Source organism: Diadema setosum, chromosome 13 (assembly GCF_964275005.1).
Source record: "Diadema setosum chromosome 13, eeDiaSeto1, whole genome shotgun sequence".
Lineage (NCBI taxonomy): Eukaryota > Metazoa > Echinodermata > Echinoidea > Diadematoida > Diadematidae > Diadema > Diadema setosum.
The window spans coordinates 21,396,681-21,415,692 of record NC_092697.1 but is presented as its reverse complement, the minus strand read 5'-3'; the positions used below and the strand labels follow the sequence as shown (position 1 = coordinate 21,415,692).

The 19,012-nt window shown below is 37.8% G+C and overlaps 1 protein-coding gene across 1 annotated transcript in view; it reads left to right on the top strand.

Annotated features, from left to right (window-relative positions):
• The first annotated feature begins 4,505 nt into the window (after window positions 1–4,505).
• The window catches only part of LOC140237263 (kinesin-like protein KIF2A), a 33,174-nt gene continuing 18,667 nt past the window's right edge, over window positions 4,506–19,012 (top strand). The window contains exons 1-3 of the mRNA XM_072317207.1: window positions 4,506–4,596; window positions 17,274–17,368; window positions 18,328–18,508. Coding sequence (XP_072173308.1) covers window positions 4,518–4,596; window positions 17,274–17,368; window positions 18,328–18,508 — 355 coding nt within the window. The 5' untranslated portion in view covers window positions 4,506–4,517. The remainder of the gene's footprint in view (window positions 4,597–17,273; window positions 17,369–18,327; window positions 18,509–19,012) is intronic.

Here is a 19,012-nt window from a genome sequence, read left to right as displayed (position 1 = left end):
CGCAGTATAGCTCCTTTATTCGTGTAAAGGGAGGGGAGATGCCCACCCCCACACCCTCCTTCGCTTCCAGGTTGCATAGGCCTATAATGCTGCACTTATAATACAGATATCAAATTTTCAAGTAATGTGATTAGTAAATGAGAAACCATGCAACAACTGCAGTATTTGGTTGGATTTTTTATCGCAACTTTAATTAACCAACTTGGGTTTTGTATCATACGGAAAATTGACCACCCAAAGTGTGTAACAGATCGTTGAAAAATAAATGCAAAAGCTGTCACCCCCTCCCGCTTGTTTGCTGCGCCCCAGGTTAGGACCTAACTGTTGATTAGCACATGAGAGATAACGCAACACAGTTTACGTTGTCTTTTTTTTTTCTTAAAAACATCCTCTCATACTTCAGTTTTGACATTTCGTGAGGTGGGTTTCTGGGGAATGAAACTTGGTAGGGTTCGGTGGACGTCAAAACGGCCAGAAAGTTTTGTTACATGCAAAGAGATGACGCAAAATCTTTTTGATTTCCAGGATGCTACATAAACGCTTGCCCAATTGCCCGGGGCAAGTGAAAATGAAAGTTGGGCAAGTGTTGTTTAGTGGAACAGTGAGAAAAATGCTTGCCTGAATTGGACAAACAAAAAGTTTTAAAGCCACCTTTTTTTCGCTTTCCCCTATATACGTACAAACCCACGAAATCAGCCATACAGATACTAGAAGCACAAAGATAATGATCGTGATGTAACGCACTTCAATTTCATTTCAGCAACATCAACACTAGTAATTTAAAGGGTGTGTACAGTTCTGGTCGAGGTGAAGATTTAGCTTTTAACGTTTTGTGAGATATTCAGAAACCACTCTATGAGATGTGAAAGAGCGTGCAGTTCTAAGGGGTATCAAAAGTTTATTCGATGAAAATCGATTTTGAAATGGCTGAGATATCCAAAAACAAGGTGAAACAAAGAGATACTAATACAGTTGGGGCATGTCGCCTTTTATTATTAGCACTTTTTTGGATATCTCAGCCATTTGAAAACCAATTTTCATCAAATAAACGTTGAATCCTTCTTAAAATTACATGCTCTTTCATATTTCAGAAGAGGCTTTTCATTATCTCACTTAGGAATGTTCAAAACATGAATCCTTATACTTCAACCAGTACTGTGCGGAGAAACTCCAATGCAATATACGTAACACCAACACTGCCTTGATTGAACCAAGTATGTTTCTCTAGAGTGTCCTGTTCAGGCCCGTAGCCAGGGGGGGGGGGGGGTGCGTCGGGTGCGTACGCACCCCCCCCCCCCCCCAAATTCTGAAAGGTCCACTTTTTCATAATAACGGTTTTTAGCAATTCTCAAGATAACAACCAAATAAATATAAAGACACATTATATGCTACGTAAATGTGGAAGAGTACGTTTAACAATGTTAAAAATAATTGTACGAAACCCTTTTGTTGTATGAACCATCGGATCGTCCCCATGCACACAAACACAAATGTTATGTATCAATTTGTGCGAGCTATTACATATTGAAAACTTTCGGTCATCTGCGAAGCCGCGCTTCCGCGCGAACGCTACAACACGTAAAACGGGTCAAAAATCGACGCATTTTCCACAAAATCTGCCATAACTTTTAAGCTGTTTAAGAAGCAAACTTGGGGCGCCCGGATTCTGAAAGTGGACACTTTAGGGATTATTTATGTGTATATATCTTTATTGTAACATTTGTAGCAGTGACGTAAATTAGATCAGAAAAGTACCTTATGAGTAGAATTGTCTATACATGGCGAACAGTCCAAATTTGACGAATTTGAGCATATTTAATTAGTACAAACGATTTCTTGAGCCTGCACCGTTTCAGGCTCTGTTCTGGATACGGCGGTAGAAACTCATTCTTTTTTTTTTGTTGTTTATTTCATCATTATTTAATAATCTCTTTTCTAACTTACAGGTAGCGGATTTCTTTGCAGGCCGAATTTGGAAATGTACTGTTGATTATTACTTATACATTTTCTCATGTTGTGACAGTTCTATTGGTTCTCATTTTAAAGTGAGCCAAAACCTAAGAACATTCTCACTTATAATTTCCAAAGAGTATTATGCAGGCACGCAAACTCATTTTAGTTGTATTTCATTTAAATGTAATGGTAAGAGGGTATGAGAGAGAATGGAAGGTGCTGAGCTATGAAGTAAAATGGTAAAGTAAAAAGTTTGTCAGATAGTATTACAAAAGCCTGAATATTGCAAGAGCTCCGGAGTAAAAACAGTCAGTGAAAAACCCTATGTATGATAGCATTGTGAGAGCGTTAGACTGCATTGTGACGCATTGTTATTTGATTTACATTCTTTATTGATATATTTTCATAAATATCTCAGGTAATGAGTCGGATTGGATTACAATTCTCACTTACAGCTTTGTAGAAGTCTGAGTCAACAGTATCACACAGTACTTCAAGACGTATTACAGTACAAACGATTTCTTGAGCCTGCACCGTTTCAGGCTCTTTGTTCTGGATACGGCGGTAGAAACTCATTCTTTTTTGTTGTTTATTTTATCATTATTTACTAATCTCTTTTCTAACTTACAGGTAGCGGATTTCTTTGCAGGCCAAATTCGGAAATGTAGTGTTTATTATTACTTATACATTTTCTCATGTTGTGACAGTTCTATTGGTTCTCATTTTAAAGTGAGCCAAAACCTAAGAACATTTTCACTTATAATTTCCAAAGAGTATTATGCAGGCACGCAAACTCATTTTAGTTGTATTTCATTTAAATGTAATGGGTAAGAGGGTATGAGAGAGAATGGAAAGTGCTGAGCTATGAAGTAAAATGGTAAAGTAAAAAGTTTGTCAGATATACAAAAGAAACTCATTCTTTTTTGTTTGTTTATTTTATCATTATTTACTTATCTCTCTTCTAACTTCTAAAGGTAGTGGATCTCTTTGCAGCCCAAATTCGAAAATGCGTAGAGACAGCTAGTAACCAAATATGCTACTTTAATTTAATGAATAAGAAATAACCATTCCAGTATGTATCTTAGTGTGCACAGTAAGACAGATCAAATCAAATAGGAAAACATCTGAGCACTAAACCTTAGGTCTGAATTTGCACTCAACTTCTTCCAATGGCTAACGGATGTTTAATTTTTGAATTTCACTGACCTCCAAATTTCACAAAGAAAACCTTCTTAGCCAGATGGTTAATATGACATTTGACATTTGATTTACTCGTTTAGGGGCCATTTTGAAAGTTCATGTATGAGCATGGTGTCCACCTTTTAATTGTCTCTATTACCCCTCCCGGGACAGTATCAAAGGACCGTTTTGTAATTAACGCAATCCCCCCTTCCTTTAAAAATCCTGGCTTCAGGCCTGCTAACGCGGGTATACAATAGAAAAAATAAAAATTAAAGTTAAAACAACACCAGGAAAATCACTATTCTCAATTTTGCGGCGCGCTACGCGCGCAGAGTCTCGAACACAATTAAACTTTGCAACTTCCTGGCAAAATGAGTTTTTACTATTTCCTAGATGAAATACCGTAACGCGATTGCATGCAACAAACAAAAATAAACATTTCCTCGAGACTTTAAAACGTCATTAAAACAGTCAAAATTCAAAATTTGCGGCGCGCTTCGCGCGCAAATTCTTATACAACTTTTGTGGTTCGGTCGTCCAAAGAATATATATATATATATAATTGCGTGTGTGTGTGTGTGTGTGCGTGTGTGTGTGTCATCATTGGTGTTGGTACCGAAGGTCCGTTTTTTTAGTGACCGCACCCCCCCTTGAAAAATCCTGGCTACGGGCCTGCTGTTTATGCAAAAGAATGATTGCCCGAGAGAGACAAGACGTATCATTTTCTTTTATTCTATAGACTTTCTTTTCTGACAAGTAAAATCCATGTTTCCGCGAGTGTTTTGCAAGTAGTTGAAAACAAAAGAAAAAAAAAAATAATGTAGCACTCAGAGTTGCCAGCGCTTGTCTCCAACGAGGTCGAACACTCCGTCGTCGATTGTATCGACGCGCGCCATGGAGATCGAGCTCAGAGTACTCAGTATTGTGTCTATGGAATGTCTGCGCACGCGTGCACCAAACACCCGTTTGAATCGTTACGATCGAAGAAGGTGACCTGTGTTATGTGGATTTGAATCAACGTGCGCTTACCGGTACTTTATCTTTGGTTTGAATAGTAATGTACGACTGTTCGAACGTACGGGTACGTATACGTACAGTACCGTGGAACAGTCGGTGAGCCTCTCGATCCTGGCTGCGTGTGTACGTACCTAGCCTGCCTGCCGCCCGCCGCCCTGCCTGGCGAGCGATGTGATCTGCTAGCTAGCTAGCAACTGGTTCCAACTGAAACCAATGCCGGATGGACTCGTTACCGCACTAGTGAGCTAACGTTAGTCAGATAGTCCCTATCATAAGTCGACTAAAAGGGTCTTAATAGTCAACACATAAGACGTTGTTCACAGTGAATCAACCGGGCACACCTGAGTTTTGTTTTTCGTCGTCGCATGGTGATAAATTCCGGCAAGATGAGCGAGGGATTTAATCTGCGAGTTGGAATGAACGTCGATATTCAACGGAGTGATGGTAACCACACACACACTAATTTACGTAGGCCTACCACTTGGATTTTGGTAGTAACGTTAGACCCTCCTATCTAGCTAGTCCGCTAGTTCAACTGTCAAACGCATAATTTCTTACCAAGGCAATGGTTTTGACATTTGATAGACACGACTAAAAGTCTAAATGTAATCCATAAAACAGTTCCACTTTGTAACTGGCCTGATGTGAGGATATTAATCTCGTGATAGTCAACAACAGTAATATGGCCATATGCCAATGGGCATGCATGCCATGGGTTTCATTTCTTGACTCACAGGCCTAGTAGATCTAGACCTCTATAGATCTGGTTTAGTCTGTAACTTTGGTTAGCATTTATGTAGAGGCAGAGTCTAAACCATTCACTGATTCAGTTACATGTAACTTGGTTATGGTAGACCATGTGACTTAGAGAAATCCGTCTGAGTCTTCTTTCCTTGACTTTATCAGCCTTCCTCTGGAAGTCAGACGCAGTCTACGCAGAACATATCCCCGACGACCAGATAGTCTACAGACCGATCTTTCGGTCACCATGTTGTAGGGGCCCTACTAGGGGTGCCTTCAATGTAAAAAAGATGAACGAAGGGTGTCACACAATTAAGATGAAAGGCCTGAGAGACTGAGTTGCGATAGAGTGATTCTCAGAGTCAGAGATGCCAAGTTCAAGAAATTTTTATGAGTGAGATTTTCATGACTTGGTGTCTTGACGCGCGCATGCACCCAAGTGAGGGGGGGGGGGGGTCCCCCTTGATTGACAAGTATGTCTAATTCTGCGAAAAACTTCTCATTTATATTAATGACATTTGCTGGGTCTGTTTTTCGCTTCTTTAGACAGACACCATTGATAAATTTACGCTATTGCGACGGTTTCAACCGTTCTGGTTGAACGCAACTTCGACCCAGTTTCCCCCGCATAAAAATGGTTATTATTATTTTTATCCAGCTTGGTTTTCAGACCAATCTGGAAAAAAAAAATATATACAGGATTAATCAGTCAACATTTTGACTCACCTCTTCCACTGTTTCCTCCTGTTACTGGTTGTTTCCTCCACTTCTTTGCAGCGCTCCCCAATGCATCGCCGCCTTCATTTGAAAAGTGACCACACGAACGTCTACCGCAAGCCAAATGCTCCATACAATCACTATATCGGTACACTTATGTTTATTGACTAAAAGCACTAGTAGAGGTCTAAGTTGTTTGAGCGCTAAATTTAACGAACAACTTACTAGTGTCCACAAGCCCAAAATATGTTTTGTACAATTGTAGACCTGTTTTAACTTTGTCCCGAAACAGCAGATTTTTGAGGTAAGACTGTGGATCTCACTAATTGAACTCTATCACACCCAGGACCCCCCAAATATACATTTTCTATGTCTCCACCTCAAAGGAGTCATCAATGTCTTCAGACTGGCCTTCTATCTGTCCTAGAGCTTATTCTCAGTCAATGGATTTTCAGAATTTTCTTAAGATGTGCTGATTGGATAGTGAGGAGAATCCCAAATGGCCAATAGTTAAAGGTCTCTGAACTTTGGCTAAAATTAGCATTTTTTTCTGCTGTATAGCTCAATCTAATAAATGTCAGTTGGCAACATACAGTTCTGTACATGTAATTCTGCAGGAAATGAATGAATTTTAAAACAGAAAATAATTTTTGTGAAATGATCAGAGTAAAAGGTCATAGATCAACAGTACTTAGTGGTTTCTGTACTGGCGATTTGCAATGTCTCCTGTCATGTCTAGACATTACTTCAGATGGGAATATCATGTACTGTAAAACCAGGAATTTTTGCATGCATTTTAATTTTGTGAATTTCGCAAGAGCCAAGATTTGCAATAATTAAGATGCACGCTTAAGTTCTTGTCCACACTACGTGCATTGAATGCCAGTGGCAATTCGCAACATTTTCACGCCACGAAAAAGGCTGTCGCCTCCAATTCGCAAACATTTCTTGCTTTACATTAGGCGACTTTGCTGGGTAGGGTACAAATAAATTGAAGTTAATTCATGAGCATTATAGTGGTGAAACTTTTGTGAAAGGTTAAATACATTGTACATGTAGCTCACAGTCAATGGTTACTGTTGGAGAGATGCCAACTGTTCCTTTTTTGCAGGGGGTTTTGTGCTGTTTTTATGCCTCCGCCACGAAGTGGTGCCGGAGGCATTATGTTTTCGGGTTGTCCGTCCGTCCGTCCGTCCGTCCTTCCGTCCATCCGTCCGTCCGTCCGTCCTTCCGTCCGTCCGTAATGAATTTTGTGGACAAGGTAACTATCAAAACCTGTTGAGGTATCCTAATGAAACTTGGCATGTATGTGTATTAGGGGGTGAAGTTGTGCCTATCAACTTTTGGGTGCACATGCTCAAGGTCAAAGGTCAAAAGGTCAAGGTCAAATACATAAAATGTCACTATTTCCACCATATCTATTGAATGCCTGAAGATATTTTCTTGAAACTTAGTGTATACATGTATTACCCAATTAGGATTCTCTGGTGAAAGTTTGCGTCATGAGGTCAAAGGTCAAAGGTCAAAAGGTCAGGGTCAAATACATGAAATTTCACTATTTTCGCCATATCTATTGAATGCCTGAAGATATTTTCTTGAAACTTAGTGTATACATGTATTACCCAATAAAGATTCTCTGGTGAAAGTTTGGGTCGTGAGGTCAAAGGTCAAAGGTCAAAAGGTCAAGTAAAAATATCAAAACTTCTTTTTTTTCTCCGTGCCTTGGAAAATTGTTCAAGGTATCTTCATGGAACATAGTATATACATGTACTGACTGGAAGTGATTATCTAGAGAATGTAGGGTTCATGGGGTCAAAGGTCAGGGGTCAAAGGTCAAGTGCAACACTTCAAAATTTTACTATTTCCCTCATATTTATGCAATGCCAGCAGGGTTATTATTTTTTTACACTTGGTGTATGCATGTGTAACCTAATAGAAATTCTCTGGAAAGTTTTTTTTTTTTTTCTTCTTTTTTTGCCTCAAAGGTCAAAAGGTCAAAGATCAAGTGAAAGTGCTGAACTAACTTTTTCCTCCATATCTCGAAGTGGCTCAAGTTATCTTGAAACTTAGTACATATTATGCATGTTCTACCTGAAAGTGATTATCTTATGAATTTTAGGGTCAAGGGCCAGATGAAAATGGTAACAATTTACTATTCAATTCAGAAATTGCACTTTTTCTCCACACCTGTACCTTGAAAATTACTCAATGCCTAAATGTATGAATGGGTCAAAGTCAAGTTAAAGTCCTTATATCCCTAGATACATGCTCTCCTATTCATCCAATTAAACCTAGGTCAAGGAAGGTGAACATTCAACACATTTGTGACAAACTTGTCATTTCAATATTTTGCCAATTTTGTGAAAATGTAATTACACATTGTCCACATGTACTATCTAGACCTATTGGGAAAATCATGCATTATGGCGGAGGCATACCAGTCGCCAAAGCGACATTTCTAGTTTGTTTTTGTTTTTTGTTTTTTGCCAAAAAAATGAAAAAAAAAAAAGTTCTGCCGGTTTCATAAAAAAAAAAGAACAGTTTTCCATCTTTTTCAGTCCTCAGAATACTGCACTGCTCTTTATGGTACAAGGCTCGCATCCCTGCTGTACTTTTGGATACTAATTGGTAATTCCAGCCATTACGTGTACACCGGCCAGGAATATCTGGTGGTCATGCACTGTACCATACAGTAATGCGGTGAAATGGGTAAAAATTCTTTTGATGTTTAATGTGATGGTGATAGGAGGTCAGAGGTCACTGTACTTTATTTGAAGTGTCATTTTCCAGGAATGTCCAGTAACAAGTATTGTCTTGTGGGAAAATTAGAAATGAATGATAAACTAGACCCGGAATTTGTCAAGACTGACAAATTAGGTGATCCGATCTTTTGAAAATCAATGATTTGAGTTTTGATCCCAATATAGGCATGACTATACAGGTTTCATCTGTGTTTAGGGATATTGGCTGTGTGATGTTTGGATACTGATTTTGAAAAGGGAGTCAGGTCTGCCATCAATATTCATGACCATACAGGTTTCATCTGTGTTGACGGGACATTGGCCGTGTGATGTTTGGATTCTCATTTAGAAAAGGGAGTGAGACCTGCCATCTTTGGTACTGAATTCCGTATCTACACTAACGGAAATACAGAATGAAGTATATTTGACCTTTGACCTCACTTTGCACACCCAAGATGGCGTCTAAGCAAAAAGTAATTATTTTATGAAATGATTCTTGTAACATGGTCTTTGCGTGTGCAAAATATGGGAAAGATAATACATGTATTCACCAAGATACAGGATGAAACATTTATGACCTTTGACCCTAATTTACATACCCAAGATGGTGTCCGATCAAGTAGTTGTTATTTCATGAAATAATGTACGTGACATGTACTAAACATGTGCAAAATATGGGATTGATAGCCATTGTTGTTGTTCATCTATTGCACAGAAAGTAGTAGAAAGAAAGAAAAATAAAGCAAAAATTATATTATTTTATAGAAATTTGAAGGAGAAGCAGAAAAAAATCAGAAAAAGATAAAGTAAGGAAAGGGAGATTAAGATTAACTAAAGAAAAAGAAGAAAAAAGTGTTAAAAAAGATTAAAAAAAATATTGGCAGGGGTGAGCCTCGAACCAGGGACCTTAGGATTACGAGTCGAATGCGCTACGCAATGACCTATTTCATTCTCCATAGGCCCTGTGTATTAAGCAAAATGACGCTGCATCGAAGCCTCGTGCCATTTTCAACCAAGTTTTTCGATGTGATGCCGACATTGTATGAAAAAATGGAGGGCATACTTACGATAGCCCAAAGTCTCAGCTACAACATACTAAAATCTGGGAGAAATTCACCGAAGCATAAGTGAGCAAGTGCTCGAAAAAGAGAGTCATGTCAATTTTCACTGCCAGAAAAACTGCTCTCCCATAGAGATAACACGTAAACTGGTCAAATCTTACAAGGATACTTTCAATCCATTTTTACGAGGCGATAACGTCATCCAATCAAAATGTTGTTTTTACATTAATGAAAGAACATTTAATAAGCTACAACATATCAAAATCTGGGTGAAAATGGGCAAAGGATAAGTGAGATACGCTCGAGTGAACTTGTAATTTGATGACGTCATTTTGAAAATTTACTCTTTTTATTTTATTAAGAAATTTGATATCTTTTAATCATTTTTCCAGCATCGCCAACCCATGAAATGACATGTACAACTCATCAGCTTTCAGAATATGTAAAGAAAATTGGGGGTCACCGTCCATTCTGACGAGTAAAATCGGATTTAAAATTGGCAGTTTTTTGGCATTGTTGCACTGTATATCACCATTGACGCGCGCGCGGAATATCAACTTTGACGGGCCCGTATGACGTCATATTGAGTCGGATTGACTTGAAACTTGGTAGACATATTCCTTGACATTTCAGGCAGCCGATAAGTGTGAAAAAACGGGAAATTTCTATTGCATATGAGCTGTGCGTGCGTATATGTGCGCGCGCGTACGCGTCCGCAATTTTGTTTCAATTTTTCAAAAAATGCTCTAAATGGTCTGAAACGTGTGCAAAAAAAATTTGAGCTCGATTTGAGCATACAAATATTTTAACGCGCGCGTACGTTTTAAGGTATAGATGAATTTTGAGAATATGAGTAGAATGCCCTTGACTTGAAATATATGTGACGTAAATTTCATTGAAAAATTCCATTCCATTAATGAGATATGATTGAGAATGTGTTTTCATATAATGACGTCATATGACGTCACGGTCGACTGATCACTTTGATTTTAGTTCGATTGCCGTCTTTGGGAGACGATACATATATGGTATAAGTTTGAAATTGATAGGAAGAGGACTTTCTGAGCAAATCGATGCACAACTTTTGGGGAGAAATAAGAAAAAGAAGAAGAAGAAGAAGAAAGAATCCGTACAAAAACAGAAGGTGATCCGAGAGGATACTCGGATCACCTAATTAGTTACCTAAACCCTATTTCAACTTGGCTGTTTCAGACCAAGTTTTTACTGGTGGGCCATGGGGTCAGTTTGACCCCCCACCCCCCCCCCCCCCCCCCACACACACACACACACACATGCACGCACACACATCTCAAACACTGATTATCTGATTTAATAAATTATGCAAAATTTTGCCTGGAGGTACACTGAGGTATTAGAAACACATTCATGTTTCATGTTTTCATTTCAACAATCAAATGTAAGATACGCAAGTTATGCACATATATTGATGACTGAAGTATGATAATTGATAATTTTTGCTGATTTGTATTTTCAAAGAAAAATAGAGTTTCATACTGACTCAAAATTTGCAAATATGAGAACCACATTGACAGAATTCGAAAGAAGCATCATCTGTCCCTTTTTAAGAGAAATTTCATACTAGGTATTTCCCTTCTTAGAGACAATGTCCCAGCCTTTCAATTGTCAGCTGTACACAAATATACCATGAAGAAGTAGCAGTCTCCACTGTATGTGTGGTAGGCCTCCTACGTAGGTGCAGCCATTTCAGCATTCTGGATAACTGGAGCCCATGCAACCACATACAGAGTACACTGTACGTACTTGAGTATAACAGTCTCCTCCACATGTGTAGTGCTACATTGTACACCATATACAGTGTATGTAATTTAGTAGCAAGAAACAAATCATACAGTTTATAAAATATTTGCAGAAGCATAACTATAGTTGGACTGTGTAGGGCTGTCGTGAATTTGACGGTGATATATTTTATAGTATTAACAAGCCAACATTAAATCTGTTATGATTGTCTTTGTCATCTCCATTTCCCTTTCTGGTATGACATATGAGTGTAGACCCTTCCTGTAAAATTGGATCAGTCTGCAGCATAGCCGTAATCTTTTTTTATGCAGTGTCACTGGTACGGTACCTCTGGTACAGAGTCTTCCATCTCTGTTATGGATGTAGCTCACACGTGCACTCCCTGTGCTCCTGTTCCCCAGCCTGCTGTGAGTGAATAGTGGGACATGCTAATAAACCTTGGCTGTCTCGGTAGCACACACACTGCTATGTGTCATAGAGGAGTCAGACCTGCCTGTGTGTTAATAGTGGGATGAGTCAGCCTGAGTGGAGTTCCCCTCTCCGACCGACTGCTGATATTGAAGGATTGCTTGTGTGTGCTTTTAATGCAGTGTTAGTAGCCTTGGTCACAGCAGTGACATATTGATGGGACGTTGAATACAGATTCTCTGCCAATTCTTCAGTATTTTCTCATGTCTGTCCAGTTTGTCATCAGTCATTTCAAAATTTATGATAAAATGTACATATATGTACCGAATCAAACTGTTATCACTTGAAATGATGCTGGATATTACCTGACTTTCATAGAAACTTTCATACCAATATTTTGAGCATAGTGCAGTCAAACAGTAAATAAATCATGATGTGAATTGACGAAGGACACTCAGGCCAAATTTTACCTGATAGCATAGAATACTGAACATACATGATATAGTGAATGTGCTGTAATTACTGTCGTTAGCAATTATTCATCCTCCTCATCCTAAGGTTCTCTTTGCTCAAGATATCTAGCATCTGTCTCAGTGAATGAAGGTGGAACTGATAGCAAATTGAAAAAACCCTTGCATAGAAATTATCATGCTGTCATGCCAACCTGACAATTCCTCGTAAATTGGAACATTTTTGTAGATTTCAGAAAATAAGCACTTTTCAGCATAGTGTCCCCACTTTATGAACATCTTTCACCAGTAAATAAACATTCAGTTTGATTCATACATTGTAGTATATTTAACCACCTTTGCAGCCTTATACTGGCTGAAATAAACAATTTCACAACAGCAATGTTGATAATGTATATTTAGGATAAATCAGTACAACAGTGATGTAAAAGTAGTTGCTCAATGTTTTTGTATGATAGCTGTTCTTAGACATTACATTTTTTTTCATTATATGTGAAACTGTACAGAAAATATATTCCAGTTTTGATATATATTGGAAAATGACTACTATGAGAAAAAGCTCTTTTGCAATTTTTAATGGCTGCATTATTCATTTGTTGCTTAATTTATTCTATTTCAGCTACACCCTGTTAAATGGATGTCCAAATTGCTGTCTGGAGGGTAGAAAAGTGCATGTAATAAATATTGTGTGTGGACATGGCTTTTGCTACATGGCTTTGTCTTTTTTGAGCAGTCAGATGTACAACAACATTGTAGACTGACCAAGATAATTTCATGACTTGAGATTACAAAGAAGAAGAAGGGGGGGGGGGGTCCAATAGAATGTGTTTATATGGCACAAAGACCAAATGGCACAGGCTACGGAAGGTTGGTATCCAAAGCCAGTAACAGCATACAAAATTTATCTTTGGTCCAACATTAAAATTAATTCAGATAAGCTTGTGCCATGAAGGGAAACTTCAGATCAAAGAAATTGTTATGTTATGTTTTGTTGTTTTTTTTTTTATCTGTCTTCCTGCTGTAATATAAGGCTGGGAAACCAACAGCTGGCTTTTTTTTTTTCTTCATTACAATTATTCTTCACACATCTTGCTCTCTGAGGTGTGATTTGCCTTGAAATTTGTTGAAAACTCAGAGATTGCAATAATTAAAACATTCCTGTGGACACATTGGCTGCTAGCAGTGTTGAAGGGTATACACAAAGGTTTGTATTTGATGGTGTAGAGGCTATTAAAAGAAGGTCATGTGACAGGCATCCACTATCCTGTCACTATGGCATTGTGGGTAATATGACAGGTAGTGTTCAGGGTGCATGTACTGCATGCACTTGCCCTCTTGCCCAGGACAACTAGAACTTACTACTGGCCAAGTAAAATGATCAGAGCACTTGCATAATATGACAGATATTGGGCTGCTTCCTACATGTAAATGCCCATTCAGACAAATGGAAGAAATATATTTTGTAATGCTGTGATGGTATGGGTACTATGGAGACCTGTTAGCTATGATATGCACTAAAACATAAAGGGTAATTTCATTCTAATACTGTGTTGCTTTAAAACAATTAAAATCAGAAAAGTAGATAAGTGAGAATTTGGGGGTAGAATTGGACACATAGATTAGAAAGTACATTATGTAGTTATGAATTTTAAAAGTTTAGAGAGTACCTGTGTCTTGTTGTTCTTTAAGTTTGCCCAGAAAATGTTCATTGTCATATCCATGTCAAGCACAAAACAGTTGAGTCATCTTTGCCTAGAAAAACTTGAATTTCCCCTCACAAAAAAAACTTGTCACTTTTATGAGATGTCTGAGTTTTGTTGTGTTTTTATATTTTGTATTGTGATACATGCCTGTACTTGACATACATTATTGTTTCAAAACTTTGTGCAGTTTCTAACAGAATGAGAAGCATGAAGAAAGTGCAAGATTTATGAAGAAATGCCTATCACTGTGTGTTGATAGTTTGTTGATTTTACACATATGCAGTAACAAGCAATTTTAATTACATGCACATGTACCAATTGACATATTATGATATCACATATGTATGTCCAATAGAAACAAACATGAGCAAGACTTCATGACAAAAAAGTGCCAAAGTGAGAATCTGAAATTCCCAGCGGTCATGATTCAGCCACCATAATAGGGAGGGGAGCATCCCAGCATCCCCCCCCCTTCCGCCAGTGCAGTGATTATTAAGCATGTTTAATTTTAATTTCACTTCATAGCACAAAAGGAAAATACAGGAATTTGTGCATATCTAGCTTAATAGATTGTGAATAAATTATCTAAGTTGTATGAAAGTCCATATCAACAAGTAAGAATTTGTTTTAAAAACTTAATATCTTTTACAAGCAAGGATTGCTAGTTACTATTAATGCTGCATGATAATATCAAGGCCAGTGAAATATAGAATTCATGCAGTTCATTTATCCTGAGATCTTGCAAAATGATGGGGTGCACAATTCTAAAACATTCTGTGATTAATGCATCATCACATCTATTTCATTTTCCAACATTTTGTGTGTGTGTGTTTGTTTGTTTGTTTGTTTGTTTTTTTTTGCATTTGTGTGGGAGCTCTTTTATGTTCAAGGCCACTCTGATAGCTTTATGAATGCACCAGTGTATGAAGGACATAAACTACAGTATACGCCTGTATTGCCAGTTTTCACCTTATCTTGTCGTGTGTTTTATGGTCATTCCTGAATAAAAACTCATGGAACATCTGTGTGGCCTTTGTCTACCTGTATGTGTACCTGTCAAATGAAAAGGAATATTATGCATTATACCTTTACAGTGACATTCTCAAAAAACTATGCTAAAAATTTTTCTGGGATAGTAAAACAGCAAGACAGCAAATGTGCATCCTTGTAGGAGTGCATGCATTAATTATTTCAGTTTTATGTTTCATTTATTTTCATGACTAAATATTTACTATGTTTTTTTATTTACCATTTATTCATCTATCAATAAACTTACTACTTTTCCTGTTTTGTTGATAAGCACCATGTCTTTTGTAACTTGCTGCAATGAAGAATTTAAATGAGACCCCTGTCACCACAGTTTGAGGATGGGTGCCAGTTGACAAAGGCCTGCCCTTCTGATTCAAAAGGGTTGCTGGAGACAACAGGGGCAGCTGTGTGTTTGTGTGTGTGTGTGTGGGGGGGGGGGGGGTGTGCAGAAGGAGATGGATGCCTCTGACCATATGTCATGTATTAGAGTCAAAATGCCAGATAGGGAGGCCAAGAGAGAAAACTCAATTTGTCCTCAATGGTACCTTATGTGACACAACATTCACCATGCTTATTATGCACATATTTTGTTGTGCTTGCGTGCTCATTTGATAAACCTTAATTGGAGATGAAATAGAGCTTTTTGATCCTGTGGCAATTTGTAATGTATTTTGTGTCATTTGGGACACTCTTCCCTTGTCTGGTTCAGTACAGGCATATTTATGTGAACATAATGATAAAAAAGGGGTTTTTTTTTGTTGATTTGATAGAAATGGAAATAGTAAAAAGGGGAAAGGTTTCTCTTGTTAGTACTTCTAATCATTTCATGCACAAATTCAGAAGAAAAGGTTTTCCAGGTAACAACTCATGATTAGAATGCCAGTTTGAGGTTGCAAACAGTGCACTTGTCTACATGCAGCTAATTTCTTGACATTAAGAATTATGCACAACTGTAACTTTGGTCAATCTTTTTTTTTTTTTTTTGACTAATAATATATGAACATTAATTTCACTCATCTTGAATGTACATAGATGAAGTTTGATAGATATCAGATGAATTATCCATTTCGATTTCGAAACAACTACCAGGTTCTTATGATTATGAAAGAACTGGATTGGTAAGATTGATTTTTTTTTGTGTGATCCCAGGATGGCTCCATGTTTGATAAGTCACTCATGCTCAAAATATTGCAATATTTACACTTTGTCCAATGTCACTGAAACTTTTTGGTAATCATGAACTGTTTTGTTATCACATATTTCCTTTGAGATACGAAAACTCTTTCTTTGGGATAAATTGCCCATGGAAAGAGAGCTACCTTATATTGCTCTGGACAGTGGGGACAGCATTCTCATTGAGATACCGTACTATACTATGCAAAACTTTTGGAAGTTGATGTGGCAAATATCAGTGGACTTGTGAACTTCACAAAAATGAAAATACAGTGAAATATACTGTGTATACAATCATTTGTTTTGTCTTATGGTATGGTCAATGAGGCATTTGTTCTCTGAGTTTTAAAATTCATTCTTGGACAGTCTGGAACTACAAGAACAAGACAAAAGTATTATGATTAAAACATACGTCATGAAGCTAGTGTGTACATGTACATAACTTGAGTTGTGTAGATATGTGACCCTGCTTTCCCATGGTCTTGTATTCCTTCTTGCTGATTATCTTTCAGGAAAACTTGACTTCCTTTGTTTGCCAAACCAAATATGGACCGTTCACTCTTAGTATATATAGTTAGGTTCAGATGACAAGCCTTAACCTCGAGGTTATGAAACCTCGAGGTTATGAAACCTCGAGGTTAAGCTTGTAGTTAGAGACCGTGAAGACGCACTTGTAGTTAGCTAACCTCGAGGTTTGCTCGATGTTAAGAGCCACGAGAAATCTTATGGTTAGCGCTCTAACCACGAGCCGCGGGGGGTCCCCACTCGTAGTTAAGCACCGTGTGGACACAAAAATCAACGCACTCAAAGGGGCAGGACTTTAACCTTGAGGTTTCGTAACCTCGAGGTTAAGATTCGTCGTGTGGACACATGTCGAAGTTAGGGCGCAAGAGCTTAACCTCGAGGTTGGGGCTTGTCGTCTGAACGTATTATGTCTGTGACCATAAGATTGTGCTATGGAGCTACATGTATTTCTAGAAAAATAAGAAAATTCAACACTCAATAGCAAAGTTTCTCACACAATGATAGTGGCATCCTACAAGGTACACTGTAAGCTAGATTGTGATGCATGACATTGTAAAGCATGATAAGAAACATGTAAATATGTAGCATTTCAACAGTAACCAATACAGTTGTAGCAATGTATGTATGTCAACAGGCATCTTGGAATTAATTACATTTTAGTTAATGGTGGTAAAGAAAAATATGTCAAAATAATTAAATGGTTGTTATTACTTCTACTGTCTAAAAGCAAATTTGTAAAAGTTTGATGCTTTCATGTATATTATCTTTTCACAGGGAGAGTTCACTCAGCTTGTATAAGTGGGATCAATCCTGGGACTGATAGTGTCACTGTGGAGTGGTATGAGAGAGGCGACACCAAGGGAAAAGAGGTAAAATCTCTGTGGCACTGAAGTAATCTTAGCATTCCTGTAGAAAAATAAGATGGGAAGACAAGACACCAACTGTACATTTTAGGTGGTAAAACCAACACCGAGTAGTATTTAAGGGATCGTACAGTTTTGGTTGAGACCTAATTTCAGGTTTCTAACAGTTTTTGGTGAAATAATGAGAAACTTCTTATGAAATATGAAAGAGCATGTAATTCTATGAGGAACTGAACGTTTATTTGATGAAAACTGGTTTTGAAATGGCTGAGATATCAAAAAAGAGCGAATCTAATAAAGTGTGGGACCCACACTTTAATACGATCGCTTTGTTTCACTTTGTTTTTGGATGTTTCAGTCATTCAAAACCCGATTTTTATCAAATAAACTTTGAATTCCTCTTAAAATGGTATGTTCTGTAGTACATGTATATCATATATGTGTTTTCTGGGTATCTCGCAAAAAGTTAAAAGCCCAATTCTTATCTCCACCAATCCTGTACCATCCCATTTCTAGTTGTGGTACTTGCGGAAATGTCTTGTTAGTTTGTTTGTTTGTTTATTTGTTTGTTTGCTACATTATGTAGATTTGCACTGTGAAATGATATGTAAAACAGATAGAGAAAAAGAGAGTACATTGCAGGCCCCAAACTAGTCCAAGCATAATAGACTGATGACGCAAAATAGAGATATTTGATTGAGAAATAAAATAATATATTCATCATGTTAGCAGCAGATGCAGATGAATCTTGACATGTTGATATACTCCTTGATTCATTTGAAAAAAAAAAAAAGTTGATGTTGTTGTAGAAGGTGTGCATTATAACTGCAATGTTTCAATTCATATTTTTACTTGAGGATTTTTCCTCCACAACAGATGTTTAATAGAGAGCTGTTGATATATTTGCCATCTTGAAGGGCACTGGAGTTATTTTCGTATTTTCTATGTGGTTGTTTTTGTTTCAGATTGAGCTGTCTGCCATCTATTCCCTGAATCCCAACCTAGCCCAGCCCCCTGCCCCTGCCCCTGCAGTTCCCCCTCCTGCTTCTCATATTCCTGCCCCTAAAAACAGGATTAGCAGTGCCAAAATTGCACAAGCTGAAGTAAACCGCCCCTCACCAAAGCCAACACCACGAGAAACAAGAGGTAGGTTGAATTGTGCATTCATAGTTGCGCAGTCATGGATACAAATCTCAATCAAAATGTGACATTTTTTCAAACTATGGGTCATACATTGTAAGTGAATATAGACAAGAATCATAAAATGATATAAAATCTCAATTAAAATGATTGTGTGAGGAAACAAGTCACCTGTGTGCAGCTATGAGTGAGAGTTTTTATTCATCACAGCACATGGTATATATAGACTGTAACTTACTGTATACAAAAGTTGCCTGCCCAGCAAAAGTGCCCTACCAAGTACTAAGACTTGCATTCTCTAAAACTTGCTAGGGCCCTTTTGCTGGGCAGGCATGTAAGCATACATGTGCTAAGCAAGTATTACTCATCAACTAATAGAAGCCAAAACAGTTGTTTTAGAATTAAACTGCGAGGGTACCTATCAGTCTGAGCAGGGAGATGCTAGAGAAGTAGAAGTTCAAAGTAAGAATCTCTCCTTTGTACCAAGCTATATCGACAAAAGACAGCACT